General features: G+C 41.2%; 1 protein-coding gene across 1 annotated transcript in view; it reads right to left on the bottom strand.

Annotated features, from left to right (window-relative positions):
• Positions 1-17,862, bottom strand: part of LOC135482724 (integrator complex subunit 3-like) — a 414,475-nt gene extending 396,613 nt beyond the window's left edge. The window contains exons 1-23 of the mRNA XM_064763033.1: positions 17,703-17,862; positions 17,013-17,096; positions 16,314-16,397; positions 15,669-15,782; positions 15,347-15,431; positions 14,934-15,000; positions 14,479-14,620; positions 13,928-14,057; positions 13,317-13,414; positions 12,467-12,658; positions 11,641-11,728; positions 10,778-10,857; positions 9,759-9,942; positions 6,143-6,313; positions 5,298-5,500; positions 4,741-4,844; positions 4,312-4,356; positions 3,726-3,939; positions 3,348-3,476; positions 2,630-2,705; positions 2,159-2,321; positions 709-879; positions 328-425 (exon numbers count right to left, since the gene is read on the bottom strand). Coding sequence (XP_064619103.1) covers positions 328-425; positions 709-879; positions 2,159-2,321; positions 2,630-2,705; positions 3,348-3,476; positions 3,726-3,939; positions 4,312-4,356; positions 4,741-4,844; positions 5,298-5,500; positions 6,143-6,313; positions 9,759-9,942; positions 10,778-10,857; positions 11,641-11,728; positions 12,467-12,658; positions 13,317-13,414; positions 13,928-14,057; positions 14,479-14,620; positions 14,934-15,000; positions 15,347-15,431; positions 15,669-15,782; positions 16,314-16,397; positions 17,013-17,096; positions 17,703-17,783 — 2,803 coding nt within the window. The 5' untranslated portion in view covers positions 17,784-17,862. The remainder of the gene's footprint in view (positions 1-327; positions 426-708; positions 880-2,158; positions 2,322-2,629; positions 2,706-3,347; positions 3,477-3,725; positions 3,940-4,311; positions 4,357-4,740; positions 4,845-5,297; positions 5,501-6,142; positions 6,314-9,758; positions 9,943-10,777; positions 10,858-11,640; positions 11,729-12,466; positions 12,659-13,316; positions 13,415-13,927; positions 14,058-14,478; positions 14,621-14,933; positions 15,001-15,346; positions 15,432-15,668; positions 15,783-16,313; positions 16,398-17,012; positions 17,097-17,702) is intronic.
• Between the last annotated feature and the right edge of the window lie 458 nt (positions 17,863-18,320).

Here is an 18,320-nt window from a genome sequence, read left to right as displayed (position 1 = left end):
GATTGACAGAATCGTGCCGGAGATTTGAAAGCAAATCAGAAAATCGGCGCATAAAAACGCTTCAAAGTCATCAAAATTATCCAAATTTCGAAATAGTCTTTGCCAGGTGCACCAGATCGAGTGTAGTTTGATGGGACAGGGGTGACAGTTTTTCAGTTGAAATAGCAGTTTTGCTTGACTACCTCCATAATATAACCTGGGAAGAATGCAGAAGCCTAGTACCTTCTCCTAGTAATCTCAATATAGACCCCACATTTGTTGTATGTGGGGTCTATAATGACGTCATTTTGTAAACAAAGATATCCATTTATTCTTGGGTACACTTACATGATATATTCCTACACGTCTGCCTCATGTGGTCCAGATGAGACAGGATCTGCTCCACAGACGGATTCTCTTTCTTATTATTCGGTATCGATTGCGTTCTGGAATAAAGACGACGGGAAATATTTTCAAATCATTTCAAGGGAAGTAGTTGTCTTGTTTCTAAAATACGTGTTGTTCTTAGCCCACTCAAAAACAGCTTTTTTTGAGATTCAGATTATGCAGAGACCAAAATATGTTAGCCATTCATCACTTGTCAAAGTTATCCCAATACTGGTGTAAATCATGTTTTTTCGTGGTCCCAGGTCTTGATGCAGAACATTCTAAACTTAAAAACTAAGAGGGAAATGAAGAGATTTTACTGACAATAATTAAACCACTAACCTTTGTCTTTTTCTGTTTGATGTTGTTGTATTTTTCTGAACCTGAGATAAGATCAAGTCTGCCAACCGATCCTCGTATTCCTGCGCCCAGTATTTTAGTATCGACACAGCGAAGAAGTCAAGCTTTTTTGATTCTCGGCATAGTATGCACCGTACCAGTTCTGCTGTGGGGCTGCAAATGAAACGGATGGCATTTTGAAACACACACAATGAAATTAAATTTTGCTAACCAAAAGGCCCCCCAAGGGATTATAACTGCGTGCCATGCCACCACACCTTACCAGGGCTCCACATTAGGCATTATACGTGTCATGGTGCAGCCTGAATGCCCTGCCACCCCTACACCTTACAAGGGCTCCACACTAGGAACAGCACGTGTCCAGGTGCAGCCTTAATGCCGTGCCACCCCTACACCTTACAAGGGCTCCACACTAGGCATTACACGTGTCCAGGCACAGCCTGAATGCCATGCCACCCCTACACCTTACAAGGGCTCCACACTAGGAACCGCACGTGTCCAGGCACAGCCTGAATGCCATGCCACCCCTACACCTTACAAGGGCTCCACACTAGGAACCGCACATGTCCAGGCGCAGCCTTAATGCCGTGCCACCCCTACACCTTACAAGGGCTCCACACTAGGAACCGCACGTGTCCAGGCGCAGCCTGAATGCCATGCCACCCCTACACCTTACAAGGGCTCCACACTAGGAACCGCACGTGTCGAGGCACAGCCTGAATGCCATGCCACCCCTACACCTTACAAGGGCTCCACACTAGGAACCGCACGTGTCCAGGCGCAGCCTGAATGCCATGCCACCCCTACACCTTACAAGGGCTCCACACTTGGAACCGCACGTGTCCAGGCGCAGCCTGAATGCCATGCCACCCCTACACCTTACAAGGGCTCCACACTAGGCATTACAAGTGTCCAGGTGCAGCCTGAATGCCATGCCACCCCTACACCTTACAAGGGCTCCACACTATGAACCGCACGTGTCCAGGCACAGCCTGAATGCCCTGCCACCCCTACACTTTACCAGGGCTCCACACTAGGCACTGTCTGTTTTGTTTTGTTTTTTCAATTCTAACACCAAAACAAAAAAGTTAGCACTCATTCATGGAGTTGGTATAAGGACAAACTTTCATAGAAATTTCAATTTTCCCTATCACCCAGAGCACTCGCAACCCTCACCTGGTCTCAAACATGCACAGAGAATGCTGAAGTAAGGAAAGAAAATTCCTTTGGTTCAGAATTAGCCAATCAGATAGAATCTGTGTATTTTACATTGTGATTGCCACAGTCAATGAGACCCACAGTTCGTTGACGTAGACCTACGTCGGTGGGCACCAAATGGTCAGGCATAAAGACTTAGATCTACGTCTTTAGCCACCCAAGGTTTTAATGTTATTGTGTGCAGGTATCAAAAAGAATGTTCATGTTAACTCACCACTCCTGTTTTAGCTGGATAAGTATGCATGCCAGAGCCTCCGCATGCGCTGAGAACTCTAGCTTGGGCAGTATGGGCAAAATGTGTTCGACTGGAATGTTGTGAGACCCTATTAGCTGCCACAGGAAGTATTGCTCTAAAGTTTCCCACTCTAAACTGGCATCTGAAACGTGATAAAATGAGTACATAAGTTTTGTTTTTTTTTACAACAGGAGCTAGTGGCTCTGCACTCTTGGCTAGCAGTCACAAGTTCACTGGATCGATCTCAACAGTCAATGTGGAACCAAGGGAGGTCCCCTTATTCATCCTTCTAAAAGCAGGCCAGGGATCTTCCGTGACCCCCTGCTGCATGCAAGTTGTTTAGGCCATTTGGGGATACAAGTCTACAAACCCCATCTCAGACAAGGGTGAATTTCTGAATTGATCAAATGCATTATTTTGTTCTAAAACGCATCGACTGTGTCAACTTACTTAGAACAGCTAGGAAGGAATCTTTCCTGAACATCACAAGATGACCCTGAAGGATCTGGCATATCAGATCTTGCAACTGCAACGAATGGAAAGTGAAGGTAAAAATCGATTTTCACTCGAACACCCTTGAACCACTTTACTACGCGGCGGTCCTCGATATTATTTAGTTCATTCATAAACGGCGTCCTTTAATGGGAAAATATAAGCAGCAGCTAGGCAGGCAAGATAAAATTACACAAAGTTGCCAATAGGCGTCTCTCACATCTCACAGTACGTCGAAATGATTCACGCTTGTATGAGGAATATATTCAGCGCTGAATCTGACATGACCCAAGGCTCTTACTTTGTATATTACTATTAGTCACTTGAAGATGGCCAAATTAGCCCCTCTGCTCCTGCCTATAGTCCCCCTTTAAGGCGATCAAGTAACATGCATTTTGTAATGTGTTGTAGTACATTGCATTACAACATCGCAACGTGCATCACAACACTCTGGACCAAAATACAAATGAGTCTTAGTGAATTGGTTGAAAACTCTACATTTTGCATTCTTTTATCTGTTAGCAGCCGAGGATACTAGTCATGTTGGTTCCAGGTCATTTCTTCAAGACCCTGGTAATCAGGACACCACTAAAGCCAGACATCTCAAGGGTGTCCTGATAGAGAGGGTAGACTGTAACAGATAGGCAAACATACATCGCAGCTTAAGCGGTCTTACCTGTGTGCCATCTATACTAGAGACAATGAGATAGAGCAGATCTGTATTTCCTATGGCAATGTTCGGGAACTGTGTGTAGACGTCCGGTAAAAGATATGTAAACAGTCTTACATCGTCTTCTTGGCACAGCTGGAATCAAAATAAAATCAAACTAAAGACATGTAACACATCACAGTTCTGGTGAGTGCCTTTCTGGTTTCCTTGAAAACCCAGATTGATGTCTATGGAGACCGGACTGATTCTGACTAAAAGAATGTTTTGACAAAGGGAATGACGTTCCTATAGTAACTGCTTACACTAAAAAATGCTAATTCAAACTTGCTGGGCCATAAACGGCATCAACTAAGAACAGCAGTGAACAAAGAAAACAAAACAAACCTTTAGATCTGTTATCAAGCAGGATTCGAGATCCTTGGACTCCAAACTTTTACAGAAATCACGGTAGGTTAACATCTTTTCGTCATTCACCTTCCTGACTTTCAGGAAATATAAAAGATGGTAACCAACCCGGGGCTGTTTTTTATACATTTCTCCAAGTAAAAGTAGTAGTGGCTGCCGACTAGGGTCATCTTCGTGTGTTGAACTAAGATTCCTGAAATCATAAAAAGAAATTCTTAGCAACTGAATTCGTGGGGTTAATAACAACAAAGCAAACTTGTGTCATTGGGTGTGCCAGTATTGGTTTCTGGGACTTATTTCTGGCCCCGCACTGCCCTTGGTCAAATTTGCATGATTATTGAAAAGACGATTCCTTTGTTCATGCAATGTTATCCGAGTGTCTAGCCAGAGCATAATACAATGGAACAAAAATCCCCTTGATCTGCGCTATTTATGCTCAGGTTAATTTTAACTCAACTTCCCCCAGGTCAATATATCTCGACCTAATTTGGCATAAAATTGAAACTACAGTGATACACAGAGAACTTAGCAAAATAAGAGCTTGGACTGAGGACACACAACTTACCAAAATAACACAAACAATGGGGTCCCTATGGAGTCTGCTACGGACCTGAAGGGAAAGGAAAGAAAAAGTTAGCAAAACTGGAAAGGATTTCCTGGCCTGCCAAAATAGTTCTTAAAATAATTTTTTTAGGCATATTTGCACACTCGACAGTTCAAAATTACATCAGAAATGTCTCCTTGAAGATCCCCCGAGCTTGCCCTCACCAATTCGGAGACAGAATTTTCTTAGTTCATGTGCCGTGGCTGGGAAACTAAGAGTTGATTGCCAGCAAGAGGGAATAGTGAGACTTTTAGACAGGTATGCCACCTCCAGTTTCAAAATGGCTTCACATTGCAGAAGAGCAAGTAAAACGGTATTGTTAAGTAAAACAGTTTCTTATTCAATAGAGATAAAAAGTCTTTAAAATTCTGGACGATATCAATAACTTACTCTTCGTCAAAATCATTCGGAAAAAGATTTTTATTGAATTGATCCGCCATGATATTACATAAACAGGTAGCCACCAGTTCAGCTGTGTCGAGGTCAAAAAGTTCCTACAATAGAGAGCAATTTGTTAATTTGCTTGAAAATGATTGACATCATATTTATCAAATGACGTGATTGAAAGCTTTGATCCAATCGGCTAATGCGCCACCCAGGAAATGGAACATCACAGTCTTGTCACTGATTGGTTCGATTTTCTCAAAATGGTTTGAAAAGCTGCAAATTCTTTTTCTCCAAACACATGTACTTTTTCTCCAAACACATGTACTTTTTCTCCAAACACATGTACTTTTTCCCCCAACGCATGTACTTTTTCTCCAAACGCATGTACTTTTTCTCCAAACGCATGTACTTTTTCTCCAAACGCATGTACTTTTTCTCCAAACACATGTACTTTTTCTCCAAATGCATGTACTTTTTCCCCAAACACATGTACTTTTTCTCCAAACACATGTACTTTTTCTCCAAACACATGTACTTTTTCTCCAAACACATGTACTTACGTCTTGTATAACTTCAGGAATAAAAGACTTGTCCATGACCTCACACCGGGCCTCGTTGCTGGTTTCAAGACGTAGTTGTTCAAGACAATTCCGTAGATCACCGTCTAGCTGCTCGATGTAGTCCGACACATTTATCGTCTGGTAAGGCTCAGGTGGTTTGATTGGCTTAAAGTCTGCAATGGTCTTTGGTTTTTCTGCTACAGCTGTTAAACGAGAGGTTCATAGTTTCAATTTTCGCGTCAGAGCCGGAGGAATATTTTTGCGAGTGTGGAAAAGCAAAAGAAACTGGAATGGTTAAACAATCACTTCACCAAAAACTGCTCTGTTGATGCTTGAGTTGGATTAGGTATGCACTCAGGAAACCCTTAGCCAGCATCACCTCTCAAATCTGATACCCATGGGGAAGACCGAGGAACAGCTGCTGACTGGACCTGGAGAGTGACTTCCCGGACTACTGGACAAGTGAGGCATGAACTTGAGGAGATATCCACACACAAAAGACGGTGAAGGAAAACTCTTGCCAGCAGAGGCTCTCAGTGGAGCAATGAGTATTTAAAGGGACAACATGAGCGTGAGATTCAGATAGCCAGGATAATAACGACTAACGTGTCTCATCACCATCATGCGCATCACACAAACACTGATCTCTGATAACAATTTTCAGTTGTTTTGCAAGGATATTTTTGGACAACGCTTGGAAATTTTAGGTAACATCCCTTCTCGTACACAGTTATTTTTAAATGATTCTGTTTGGTGGAGTCATGGCACAGCCGGAAGCCATCTTTGCATGAAAACCCAACATACGTCATGCCCAAGTTGTCCCTTTAATAGAATTGGTTTCTTACCATTGCTGACGGGTACCACCTCCTCCTCTTCATCGCTAAATGCAGCATCTGATATACTGTTGCCGTCTGACATGCCCATCGTCATGGCGATATGATTATTCGGCTCCTCCTCCATGACGACCATCATGTTCTTCACCAACATATCTTTGTCGTTTGGCGCTTCTTCTTTCACTGAAAACACAATGGAATGTTGATGTATATTTCAGATTAAAACCAAGCTTGATTATAGTCAAATATCAAGCTTGTAGATTTCAGAATGAAACCGTGCTTGAGTATTGGCAATCTCAAGATTTTAGATTTCAGAATGAAACCATGCTTGATTTTAGCCAATCTCAAGTATGTTTATTTCAGAATGAAACCATGCTCAATTATAGTCAACTAAATGTTTGTAGATTTCAGAATGAAACAATGCGTGATTATAGTCAATTCAAGTTTGTATATTTCAGAATCAAACCATACAAAATTACAGGCGATCTAACTTTGTAATGTAAAACTCAAATGCTCGTATTTTCCAATTTAGGCGAGACTTTTTTTATTAGTTGGTGCTCGGATTTTTGGAGGAATTTATTTTTGAGGAGGACGAAAAACAAAAACAAAAAAAAATGTTTTTTTCCAAAGATTTCATGGTCTCGAAAAATTGATAGGATTTCTCAAAGTCGGAGGGAAGGATAAAAATAATTTTTTTTCCTAAAAAAAGTAGTGCATTTTCACACATTGAACAGTCAGCAGCCAGACTCATAACAATAGACTGGTTCTCGTCATATATCTACTGTGGATGCATTAGGAAAGGACAAGAACCAGTCTAGGTCTGGCAGAGCTGGTCTGGCATTCGCACTTTCGATTCGAATGATCAATCCGACGAAGCTAATTTTAATTCAATCATGTTGAATTTTGATTTTGAAAAAAATAGTTTTGATCTTTTAAGTTACTGTCGGGCGTCGGAGGAGCTCAAAATAAAGGGCAGAGACCTGTATTCATCCACGACCGGAAGTGTGGCACAGTCACATAGAGCTTATCAAAATGTGAAGTTGTGGTAAATACATGGCTGGGATGGACCAAAGTGGAATTAATTCTCAATCTGTGGTTGATTCTTAATCTACAGAGTCAGGCCATCACAGAAATATGCTTTTTGATAATATATTTAAGAAAATGTGGTCTCACTGGTCAGTTTAGAACTTGTACTTTGACAGGGCCATATCAATGCGCCAGTGACGTTTTGATGGATATGGTGTACGGAAATCTTTTTTTCTCAGGCAATCGGTATTGGAATTTTTTAAAACTTTATTATGCTATTGGCAAAGGGTTCTTCTTGACACATATAAAATTTTGTGCAGATTGATTGGTCCAATGAGTACTTTTTTTACCAAAACCTATGCACAACAATGTACACGTAATGTACACATGTTTTAATAGAGGACTCTGGCCTAGTAGTCAAAATGGTTGACCAAGTATGAAAAATTTGACGCTTGCACACACATTTTATCTTATTTTCTCTATTCTGCACGTCCTTTTCATCCCTTTTTCTTGTAGTTGAACCAATACTTATGGCATTATTGTACATATTAACCCTTTTCAGCCGCAATCATGGATTCAGACCTTAAAACTCAAAATAAACCAGAACAGCGAACTTGATCTGAAGTCGAGTAGTGTAAACTGTATATTATGGACTGGGTATAGTCAACAATGTTAGTATCCTCAGTTAGTATAACATCCGTATTGTCCTTTGTAGCATCCTGTCCCCTCCGGCGAAGTATCCTCAGTGGGCTGACTGTGTTCTCGACCGTCGGTGCAAAGATGATGCCATCCGATCGCTCACGCACAACATTAATTGTTGTAATCCTCATTACTGAAGTGAAACGAGACCAGCTACCATCGGTTTTCTCTGGAGGCATTGTCCTGCTGTAGGGCGAGTGGTAAGAGTGACCAACTTGAAATCCACGGCTTGGCTTTTTGCTTAGTTATAGGCATCTTGAGTTGAAGTTTACTCTGTGGAGTCCACATGTAAAGTGACCCCCAGGGCATACTTAGTTGAAGCTTGAGGATATTGGGATGGTTCATCATTGTGCTTCTCTGTACTGATGAGCTGCTTAGATAAACAAATACCTTAGCCATAACAAAAGTCATATCCTAATGAAAAACAAACATTTGGTAGGCCTACACATGTGTCCTCCGATCTTTCAAGTTGAGAATGTGAGAAAAGGAGGTTTCTCAGGGTCAAAGGGGTTCACTTTGAATTGGCCACACATGCTCTTTACTGGCCATATGAAGTTTAAACTTGATAGGTAGGCAAGTGTGAATCTGAAGTAATCTGGAATTGTGACTTTTTGAAAATTCAGACTCAGTGTTGTAGAGATTCTACAATTTCTATAATCCGTTGTCATGGTAACTGCCCAAACTTAGAAACCTGGCCCTGGGACATCCAGCAATGACCATATGAACTCAAAAACTCTTTTTTCTAATAATGTATATATCCTTTATTTCAAACTAACAGTGCTTAGTAGGATTTAATAATTTTTAACAGAAATATTACATGTTGGGTATTTGCCACGCCCACATCACTTCAACATAGAATTTGAGGCCGGACATAGCAAGAAGATGAACTCGAATAAAAATTTTACAATTCAATATAATTCAAAAATTCCTTTTGCACAGTAATGTGGACATCTAGGGGAATCTGAAAACAGCAGAACATTTGACCTGGGGCCAACACTGGCTCTCTACTAGGGCAGAGACCTGTATTCATCCACGACCGGAAGTGTGGCACAGTCACATAGAGCTTATCAAAATGTGAAGTTGTGGTAAATACATGGCTGGGATGGACCAAAGTGGAATTAATTCTCAATCTGTGGTTGATTCTTAATCTACAGAGTCAGGCCATCACAGAAATATGCTTTTTGATAATATATTTAAGAAAATGTGGTCTCACTGGTCAGTTTAGAACTTGTACTTTGACAGGGCCATATCAATGCGCCAGTGACGTTTTGATGGATATGGTGTACGGAAATCTTTTTTTCTCAGGCAATCGGTATTGGAATTTTTTAAAACTTTATTATGCTATTGGCAAAGGGTTCTTCTTGACACATATAAAATTTTGTGCAGATTGATTGGTCCAATGAGTACTTTTTTTACCAAAACCTATGCACAACAATGTACACGTAATGTACACATGTTTTAATAGAGGACTCTGGCCTAAAATAAATTTTTTTTTTTTTTTGTAAAATCGGTAATGTTTGAATCGGCGGATCCGAGACTGGCTAGATATAAAATTTTTATTTTTTTTCTTATTTCGGACATCGGGAGGTCGGCGGATCCGAGCACCAACAAATAAAAAAAGTCTCGCCTTATCAACTTTGTCATAAACCCTTTCACTGCCAAACTCGTTCTGAAACAACCACAAAGTCGCACCACTTTTAATACTAGCCAACTCATTTCTAAACACAACAAGTTTTCACTACAACACTAGTCATCGTACCAGCACTGTAATAAGATTTCTAAAGTTAAGCGTTTTAACGCTTAACTTTAGAAATCTTATTGTTGACCTATTTTCTCATCATCCTTAGTCCAGTGAAAGTATTTTTAATCAATGAAACTGTAGTTTAAGTTGCAGCCAGCTTACCTTCTTGCGAGCAGAACTCGGTAAAATTCTCCCGAAGCATCGACCGCAGCTCTCGATCCAATTTCGGGTTGTCAAATAGAGGAGAGAGGGACTGTAACACCCGTTTTTCTAGTATGCTCCGCAGGGCGCTGAAGATTCCCGATCGTACCGTCGAAGCGAGGGTTGGGTAAAAGTTTGGCATGATCTGGAAACGTAGAATGCGAAGGTAATCCTTGGACTGAATCATAACTTGGCATAATTTAGGGCAAAGTCACAATATGTTGCTTTTGGTCGGGCGCTGGCTTATTCTAACATTGATTTGTTCGCATGTGGCCTGCAGCAAGTCACTTTCTTCGAATTGCTATCTAACATGTAATAGTTTAAAGATTTAACTGTAAAGTGATTGATGTTTTAGATGCAGAAAGTGACAGGAGGAACACAAGTTTAAATCCATACTGATGTTTTCTGTATGTTCTGGCAGGACAAAAATTGCCAATTACAGTAGAACCTCTCTATTAAGGACACCGTCGGGACTGACAAGTGCCGTCCTTAATAGAGAGGCGTCCTGATTAGAGAGGTCAAATTGAATGGAAATAACCAATTTGGGACCAAGACTAGTGTCCTTAATAGAGAGGTGTCCGCTAAGGGAGGTTCCACTGTATTCATAAAACCTTTCCTAAAAGCTGCCTGCTTATTAGTTTTAACAATTTTGTCGTATGTGCGTAGGGTCCTGATGACTCCTCATCAGACTTCCTTGGCATTTACTGCCCGGGTGTTATGTCAGAGTTTTCCCTCTCCTAGACTGGTTGCCGACCAGGTCTAAGGAGGCCAGTCTCCCCCCTGAAACAAGTGGCACTAGCTTACAGGATACCAGTGGCAAGCAGTCAAAACCTGTAGGCAATCCTGCATGTGGTCTGGTATCACCTGTTCTGACCTGACCTGAGACTGACCTGATCAGGTGAACTGGCTCAGAGGCTATCAGTGATAACCAGGTAACCCGTAGGTAGCCTGCCTGACCTGACCTGAAACTAAACACTTACCCGACACATGAAATCAAGTAGTGTTGCTGTGATGGCTGGATGGGGTCGCATTGAGTGGTACATCACTAGTATTGCTGGTTCTGAAATTTCAGATGCAAAAAATGTCAAGAAATCCTTCAAAATACCCTGGGACACAGATAAGTCGGGATCGATTTTATATTGTTCAATCTGATTAAACACAGTAGCGAGATATGATATTGATGCTCATGTGACACCAAAACGTCATGGATACAGTCTGCCAGTATCTTACAACTTGCCCCTTTACATTCATGTCCGTGAATAAAACGTCATTCAAAATACGCTGGAACACAGATCAGTTAGGATTTTTGCTGTACTATTGATAAAACTGTTCAAGATAAAGTACTGGTACTCGTGAGACACAAAAATGTCAGGGACAGAGTCTGCCAGTTATTCTGACAACTTGTAGATATACTGTTTAAGCCCCTTAACTCTCATGGCCCTGAACAAATCTTAAAGTGATACTATGATGTGATTTACAACTTTGCGGAAATACATCCGTTTTTAATTGCTGATCACAAATGTAAAGCTCAAATTTTCCATTTTTGATTAGATTTATTATAAAATTTATTATAAAACCACCGCGACCGCGAAAATTTTCATGTTGTGATGTCATCAACGAAAACGGCATCGAAGCGAGCCGTCCGGGCGGGATTAAACCATCAATTTCTAGAAAATATGCATTTCGATTCGAAAACCTTACCGATTTATGAGAAAGTGACGTAGTCATTTGTCAAAAACAGCTAAAACATTATATGGTGAAATTTGACACGAGTTACCCTTTTAAGTGCCCACAAAAATTAAGTGGTTTATTACAGTTAGTGATATCTCAGGTTTCTACCTACCTATGTTCATTATACTGTCTTTATCCTTTTCAAAGAACAACCAATCGTAAAATAGAGACAACTTGGCATTTGATGCAGCTACATTAGACTGAAAGACAAAGTGGGGAAGTTAGGATACCAAAAACATTGGTACCTATTGTTATTGGAACATATTCAGTTAATTTTAGTAGTACCACCTGAGTCCAGGTGGTGAGACTAGTGTAGTTTTACAGGGGACCAACAGGTGGACTTTGCTAGTTGGTCAGTTCAGTTTGTGTAATGGAGTCAAGTAGACAACTAATATATGCTCTGGAGGAGTAAACTTTATACCAAGGGTAGGAAGTCAAGGAGACAAGCAACACGGGCCGGCCCAAAGGATAGGAGCAGGAACAGTAGGACTGCAGTGAGTATAAACCCATTTTCACCTATGACCAATAACAAATCTGCAATCAGTGAGAATGGTCAGGGTTTAACCACCGATGGCTACTGGAGCAATTACAAAACATACCAAACACCACTAGAGGAATCTCAAAATTTTAGCCTCCCCTTCTTACCCGAAGAAGCTCTCCCTCTTTCAAGAGAAACTTGACAAGAATTACCACAGCTTTATTGAAGATTGTCAATGATGTCATTTGGGAAGCTCTTTGAAGATGAGGCCATGTGTGGAGAAGACTGGATGTGCGCACTTGAACTCGAATACTGTCTATCATTGAATTTAAGTCCTCATTGGATGATCATAAGAAATCTAATAATTTTAACGAATAATTGAAAAAGAAACTTGTTCACCGACTACATTCAAGCTCCAAGTAAATGGGCATTGAGGTTGAGACTATTTTATCATACTCACTGTACAAGTTGTAAGTAACCACCCAATCACTGCCCACCGTGGTATGACATCGCTGCAGAGAATTTCATTGGATGGATGTATGACGGCACAGATATAACGGATAAGATCACAGCGTAACGACTGACTCTCGGGAGTCGATAAGTATTGCCGCTGAAACCAATCCTGGTAGCGTTTTTGCTGACCAAACTTCACCTGGAACAAGAAAGATGTTTTTACTGAAAAGTTCGACTGTTTTGGTCATATTAGGAGGTGAAAATGACAACAGACAGACGATGGATGGGGTGCGTGAAAGAACCCGCACAGCATCACTTTTGGCAAAATGGAGTTCTTGATACCGTCTCATTCACAAGACAGCAGGATGACAGAAATCAAAAGCATTGCTCCAGGTGGTACATTTTACGCAGTTGCAATATACTCCAGACAGCTTTAAAACAACTTAGGAAGTTGATATGACTTATACAATCATTTTCCTGAAGAAATTTTCTCTCTCCACTGTCTTACTTCGTTTTCACTATTGATCCCAATGCTCTCTACATGTGACAAAGGTCTACTTTCTGCATGAGCAGGTCATATTTTAGAGGTGGCTCCATAATCTGAACTTCTGAATCAGAAATATAGTACAGTGGAACCTCCCTTAGCGGACACCTCACTATCAAAGACACCCTCTCCATTAAGGACACTAGTTTTAGGCCCAGGGTGGTTGTTTCCATTCCATTTGACCTCTCTAATCAGGTCACCCCTTTATTAAGGAAAGTACCTGTTTGTCCCGAGGGTGTCCTTAATAGAGAGGTTCTACTGTACTACAGACCTCAACCGGATATCTCATGGTCCTACATTACTATTCACTTACCCGATTCATCAACCACGTTAACTTATTCTCCATATCTGGGGTCAGACGACTTGCAAAGAACTTTTTAGGTGTTCGGAGAAGCATCAGCTGCGCTATGCCTGAAAGTTTGTTTGAGGAGATTAAAAATCAGCAGTGGGCATTGTCAAAGTGATCACGGATAAAATTCTAAGGACAAAATAAGATGATTTTCAGGCTGCTTCCTGGCCAACAGCCATGTTTCGTCAACACAGCAATTCGACCTAGGTGGGGACTTTTGATGTTGGTTTTCCCCTCTCTAACATCATGAAACTTGCAAATCTTAACTCTTTAGCTGTGGCAGCCATTTTTTTGGGGTTGCCACCAGGTGCTGACTGTTGATGCTAATGATGAAAGGTGGAGCTTACTTTTATCGGAACAGTCGAAAACTATTCAAAAGTGTCGCCATCTATACTACTGGGACAAAACTACTCATCACCGAGTGTGTTTGGCGTGTTTAGAGAGGGTGCGACCAAGTGCTAGTGAATTGATATTTTAGAAGGGTATGACATACTGTGCACAACAGCAGCACGATATGGGACCATGTTCATGACATGCTATGCACGTCGCGCACAGTAAAAGGGTTAAAATGTTACCTGTGAATGTTGGTGACAAATTGGTAGGATTCTGCAGCATATCTCTCCAGATGCTCTCAAATTCAGGAATCCTTGCGACGTACTGTAACAACCGGACTAAGTCGCGACCAATCAACATGCATTCGGGAAACTGAAAATGTAAAAGTTGTCCAGGTTTCAAAACCCACACTGGTCCATAGAGGCTGCCATCTAAATCGTGTGAGGTCAGAAGATTGTCAATGCGGCGAGGTGTGCCACCTCTGGTTTTACAGGGCCTACCCTCCTGGTGGTCCTTCTTAGGTTAGATTGTTCAAACAATGTCAAGGTTGTGTGTCAGTGTGGTCAGAACGTCACCAATTCAATCGAGGTACAGTAACCGCAGCATTTCAGGGTTCGGCCTGTACCTTTGGAATAAACGTCAACTCAAACTGATGTCCAAACCTAAGACGAAACTCAACGGACAATTTAATTCCAGTCTTCGACCGATGATTTGGGAAGTGGTGCTTTGGGCGTGGTGCTACCACGGAAACGCCCCTTTAAGCGCGACACAGTATCATATCGTATTGTCTCACCTTTTCTCTCATACAGAGAGTACAGAACTCAACCTCTCTCTGTCGTAGTGCCGACAACGTGGGGTTGCCGTGATCCAGTATAAGTCGGAGATATGTGTACACAGCCATGGCCATCACAGCTGAATGCTTGTCTACCCAGGACCTGAAAGTAGGAGGAGTTATACTACAGAGGAACCTCCCTTAGCGGACACCTACCTAACGGCTCATCAGGAGAAATATGTACGGGGCCATCAGTACACTCCCATGGGGTTTCTTACAGGAGATTGCTGGGAGTGACGTAAGTCATTTGTAGGTTGGACCAGGGGAGTGCTGGATTGTTCGTGCAAATTTTTTTTGCAAGAGTTTATGTGCTCCCGAGTGACCACTTACGTCCCTCGACTGGCTCTGATGATTGCTTTTAAGCCCCAAAACTCATTATCTCACTGCAGAAGTAATGCCATGCTAGGCCTACTTACTTGTTTTCAATAAAAAGATCCAGCATGCTCTCCACTAACCAAATATTTTTCTGCGACACGTCACCACCTAAAAAAGAGAGAGTAATAAATACATTCTTCAATCAATTATTTATTATCTATTTGACTACAACTTATCTGATCATTTACTTTCCCTGGCAAATACAGACACTCAAGTACTCTATGTCCACAGCTTTTTGCATCATTTGACCCATTTACTCAACTAGGTCACACAGGAGGAAAATTGTTCAGCCTTATTTGACACAGCCATATTCTGTTTGGGAACAAGTTGCTTCCACCACCAAAAAATGTTGTGCCATGGTGTGTGGTGTTACCGTACATGGCTCGGCTTTGACCACTGATTTAAAGGCCTGATCGGAGTTAACCCTCATTTAACTATGCCCTCTGTTACCTACCTGCCATTTGTTTTAGGAGTGACAGACACACACTCTCAACACCAGTGACGTTACTTTTGACCATTTCCTTACAAAACCAAACAATCTGAAGAAGAAGGGGTATTCTTTCATAAAATTTCCACATTCATGTTGAGGCAATTCAGGAACGCACAGTCTAAGTAAGTTTCAACTACTGCAAGCCTTCAAATTTTCGCAGCGTTGCGGATTTCGGAAATATTTCTCATTAGGCTGGCGAAGAACGCGACAGTCACGTAGGTGATATGTTACGATAAATAGAAATTTTCAAATCTTATTTTTATTGTATCATTATCTGATGTCATACCTGTCCGCGCGGAACATCCCGAAGCTTCAACCACTTCTCGTGTATTATTTGATTGGTTTTCGTCAGAACTGTATTCAAACTATCACGGCTGACTAACGTCAAATCACGGTAACACTGAAAAATAACGGAAACATTGAAGTATAAACTGCCTTATTTGTAACAAAGTGAGCAACAAAGGGATAGAAGATGACAGAATACTTGATGAGTTCAGAGTCGATTATTCAGCCACTAAATCAACTCAGCTCGTTTCGAGTTATCGCCACTTTTCTACTCCTCCACATGAAAAAAATTGGACGTCTCAAATAACATGACGTTCAATAGGATTTTGCAGGTTTTGAAATGAAATGGTTTGGTTTACAGATCTGGGATACTGTCAACTTAGCCATAGTTATCGTAATTTTCTTCCGGAATGGCAAGTTAAAGTCACTAATGCGGGTGTCATCTTGATGTTATCTTCTTCTCTTAAGCCCATTAGAATTTAAACTTTAAAGTTTTAAGTTGCGTCAAAACTAAAGTTTTAAATGGCGTCAAGTTAGTGACCAACTTGTTTTCAAGAACCAGACGCAGGTCACATGAGTGATTTAAGTGCACCTCATCATCCCAAGGACCCTATCCTTAACCTAAAGACACCCTGAAGACACCTACTCTTTGGGCTGTTTTCGGGTCAACCAAAATTGAGAAAAACAGTCCTAACTGGATTTCTTCATGTTGTGGAGAACCTTTGCTGGCCTGAAAGTGAAATAGTAGAAATATTCATCAGGCGACACACTAGGCATTGTTTTTTTTCTGCATTGACCAAGTCACATTTTCCTAATCTCGAAGATCCAGGGACTAAAATTCTGATAAAGTTTGCAATGACTTCAAAAACTCGAAAAAACACGGAACGACCCAGAAACTTGTTTTTTCGAACAGATTCTTTATGTATGCGATGAAGAAGCTAAAATAGCCTTTTATAATTGGCATTTCCCCGGTGTGTTGGGTGGTTAAAATCTTGCTTTTTCACACCAGCAGCCTCAGCCTGGGAGTTTTCTGTCGACCCTGCTTCAGCTTGGGACCCTTTAGTACAGTCCAACCTCTCTAAAGCAGATACCTCTCTGTTAAGGACACCCTCTCTAATAAGGACACTGGTTCTGGTCCCAAACCTGTCATTTCCATTTTAACTGACCACTCTCTTCAGGACACCTCTCCATTAAGGACTGCATTGGTCAGTCCCAAGGGTGTCCTTGATAGAGAGGTTTTAACTATAGTTAAAAGCGCGGGACTTTGTACCAATTATTTCAGTTGACATTGAAATGTGTGAAAATGATTTAAATGTAGTTCATCGGCAACTCTACGAATACTTACGTGGGCATTCAAGACATCATTGGCTTCTCTATCAGACAGCCTCGCGACCATTGACATAACAGATTTGTAGCATCTTTCAAGGCGCTGAAATAACATAACAAGGAGTAACTATTATGAAAAGGATAAAGTCAAAGACTGTAATCATACTTTCACATTAATGCACACTGAGGCTACAACTGTACTGAGGCTATACATGTAATTGCACCACCTTACCTTACCCAACAAATTAGCCAAGTTCGGCCATTCCTCCGCCCAGAACAACCTTTGAGAGTTAGATGTTTCCAACATCATGCCGGAACTAAAAAGATCCTGACCCCATAACTCAGCCGAGTAAAGTTTGGCCACTCTTTCGCCGCAAAATTTAGGCACCCATCTCGAAGCCAATGACGAATTCAATGAGAGGCGACTTCATCCCGTGACCATCGTCCCTTCAATCAACCGATCAATCGATTCCTTTCAGTTAGCCACATGACGACGGATCCACTAATTTCATTTAACAAGTCCAGGAATATAAAACATGAGCAACAATAATCACACAAGCTACCTAATAGCACAACATTCATGATTTCTTCTGAATGAACCAATTGGGCCAACCAACACCCCTACAATAGAAAGTGGACTGGTCCAATCTTCAATGTAGGCATCATTTGTGTAGCTTTGTCAATGCATAAAATGATCCACTGTTTTTACCTCGTCTAGCTCATCCTTCGCGTCTAGAACGGAATTACTCAGAACGCGAGAAGGATTTTGTTTATTCTGATCCATGACCATCAAATCAGGCGGCCTCGGGGCCTAGAAATAGGTAATTTTGGATGACAACAAGCGCAGCACTTCCTCAAAGCATGGGTGCTGCCATATTGGCGCATTAAATTGGGTAGCGCAATCCGGCATGAAAGTAGTTCACTCCCATTATATGATTATCTAAATTCTGAATAATATTGTCATTATCGACATTCAAAAAATACAAGTCATAAATAAAGTAACGATTAAACATGATTGACTGGGCGACACTTGTATCAAATGTCGCTTATTTCTCGAATATCTGAAGAACTATATTAAGTGTTATTACGCGCTAATAAACCAAATCGCACACCAAACTATGTTGATAGATGGCGCTTGCAAAAGCGATTTTTAACCCCTTGTTGTGTGAATAAAATTAATCGGAAAAGGCGGGTTATTTAAAACGCGCTATAACAAAAGCTTGTCTCGCTCAGTGACCTGTACTTTTGTGGAATAATTTTTTCTATGTGTGCCTCACGCAACCCCTCAACCCCTGCGCGCATTATTCATCATATCCATGCTCTTCCC

The sequence above is a fragment of the Lineus longissimus genome, chromosome 2, assembly GCF_910592395.1.
Source record: "Lineus longissimus chromosome 2, tnLinLong1.2, whole genome shotgun sequence".
Taxonomy (NCBI): Eukaryota; Metazoa; Nemertea; class Pilidiophora; order Heteronemertea; family Lineidae; genus Lineus; species Lineus longissimus.
This window is presented reverse-complemented; position numbering and strand designations above follow the sequence as displayed.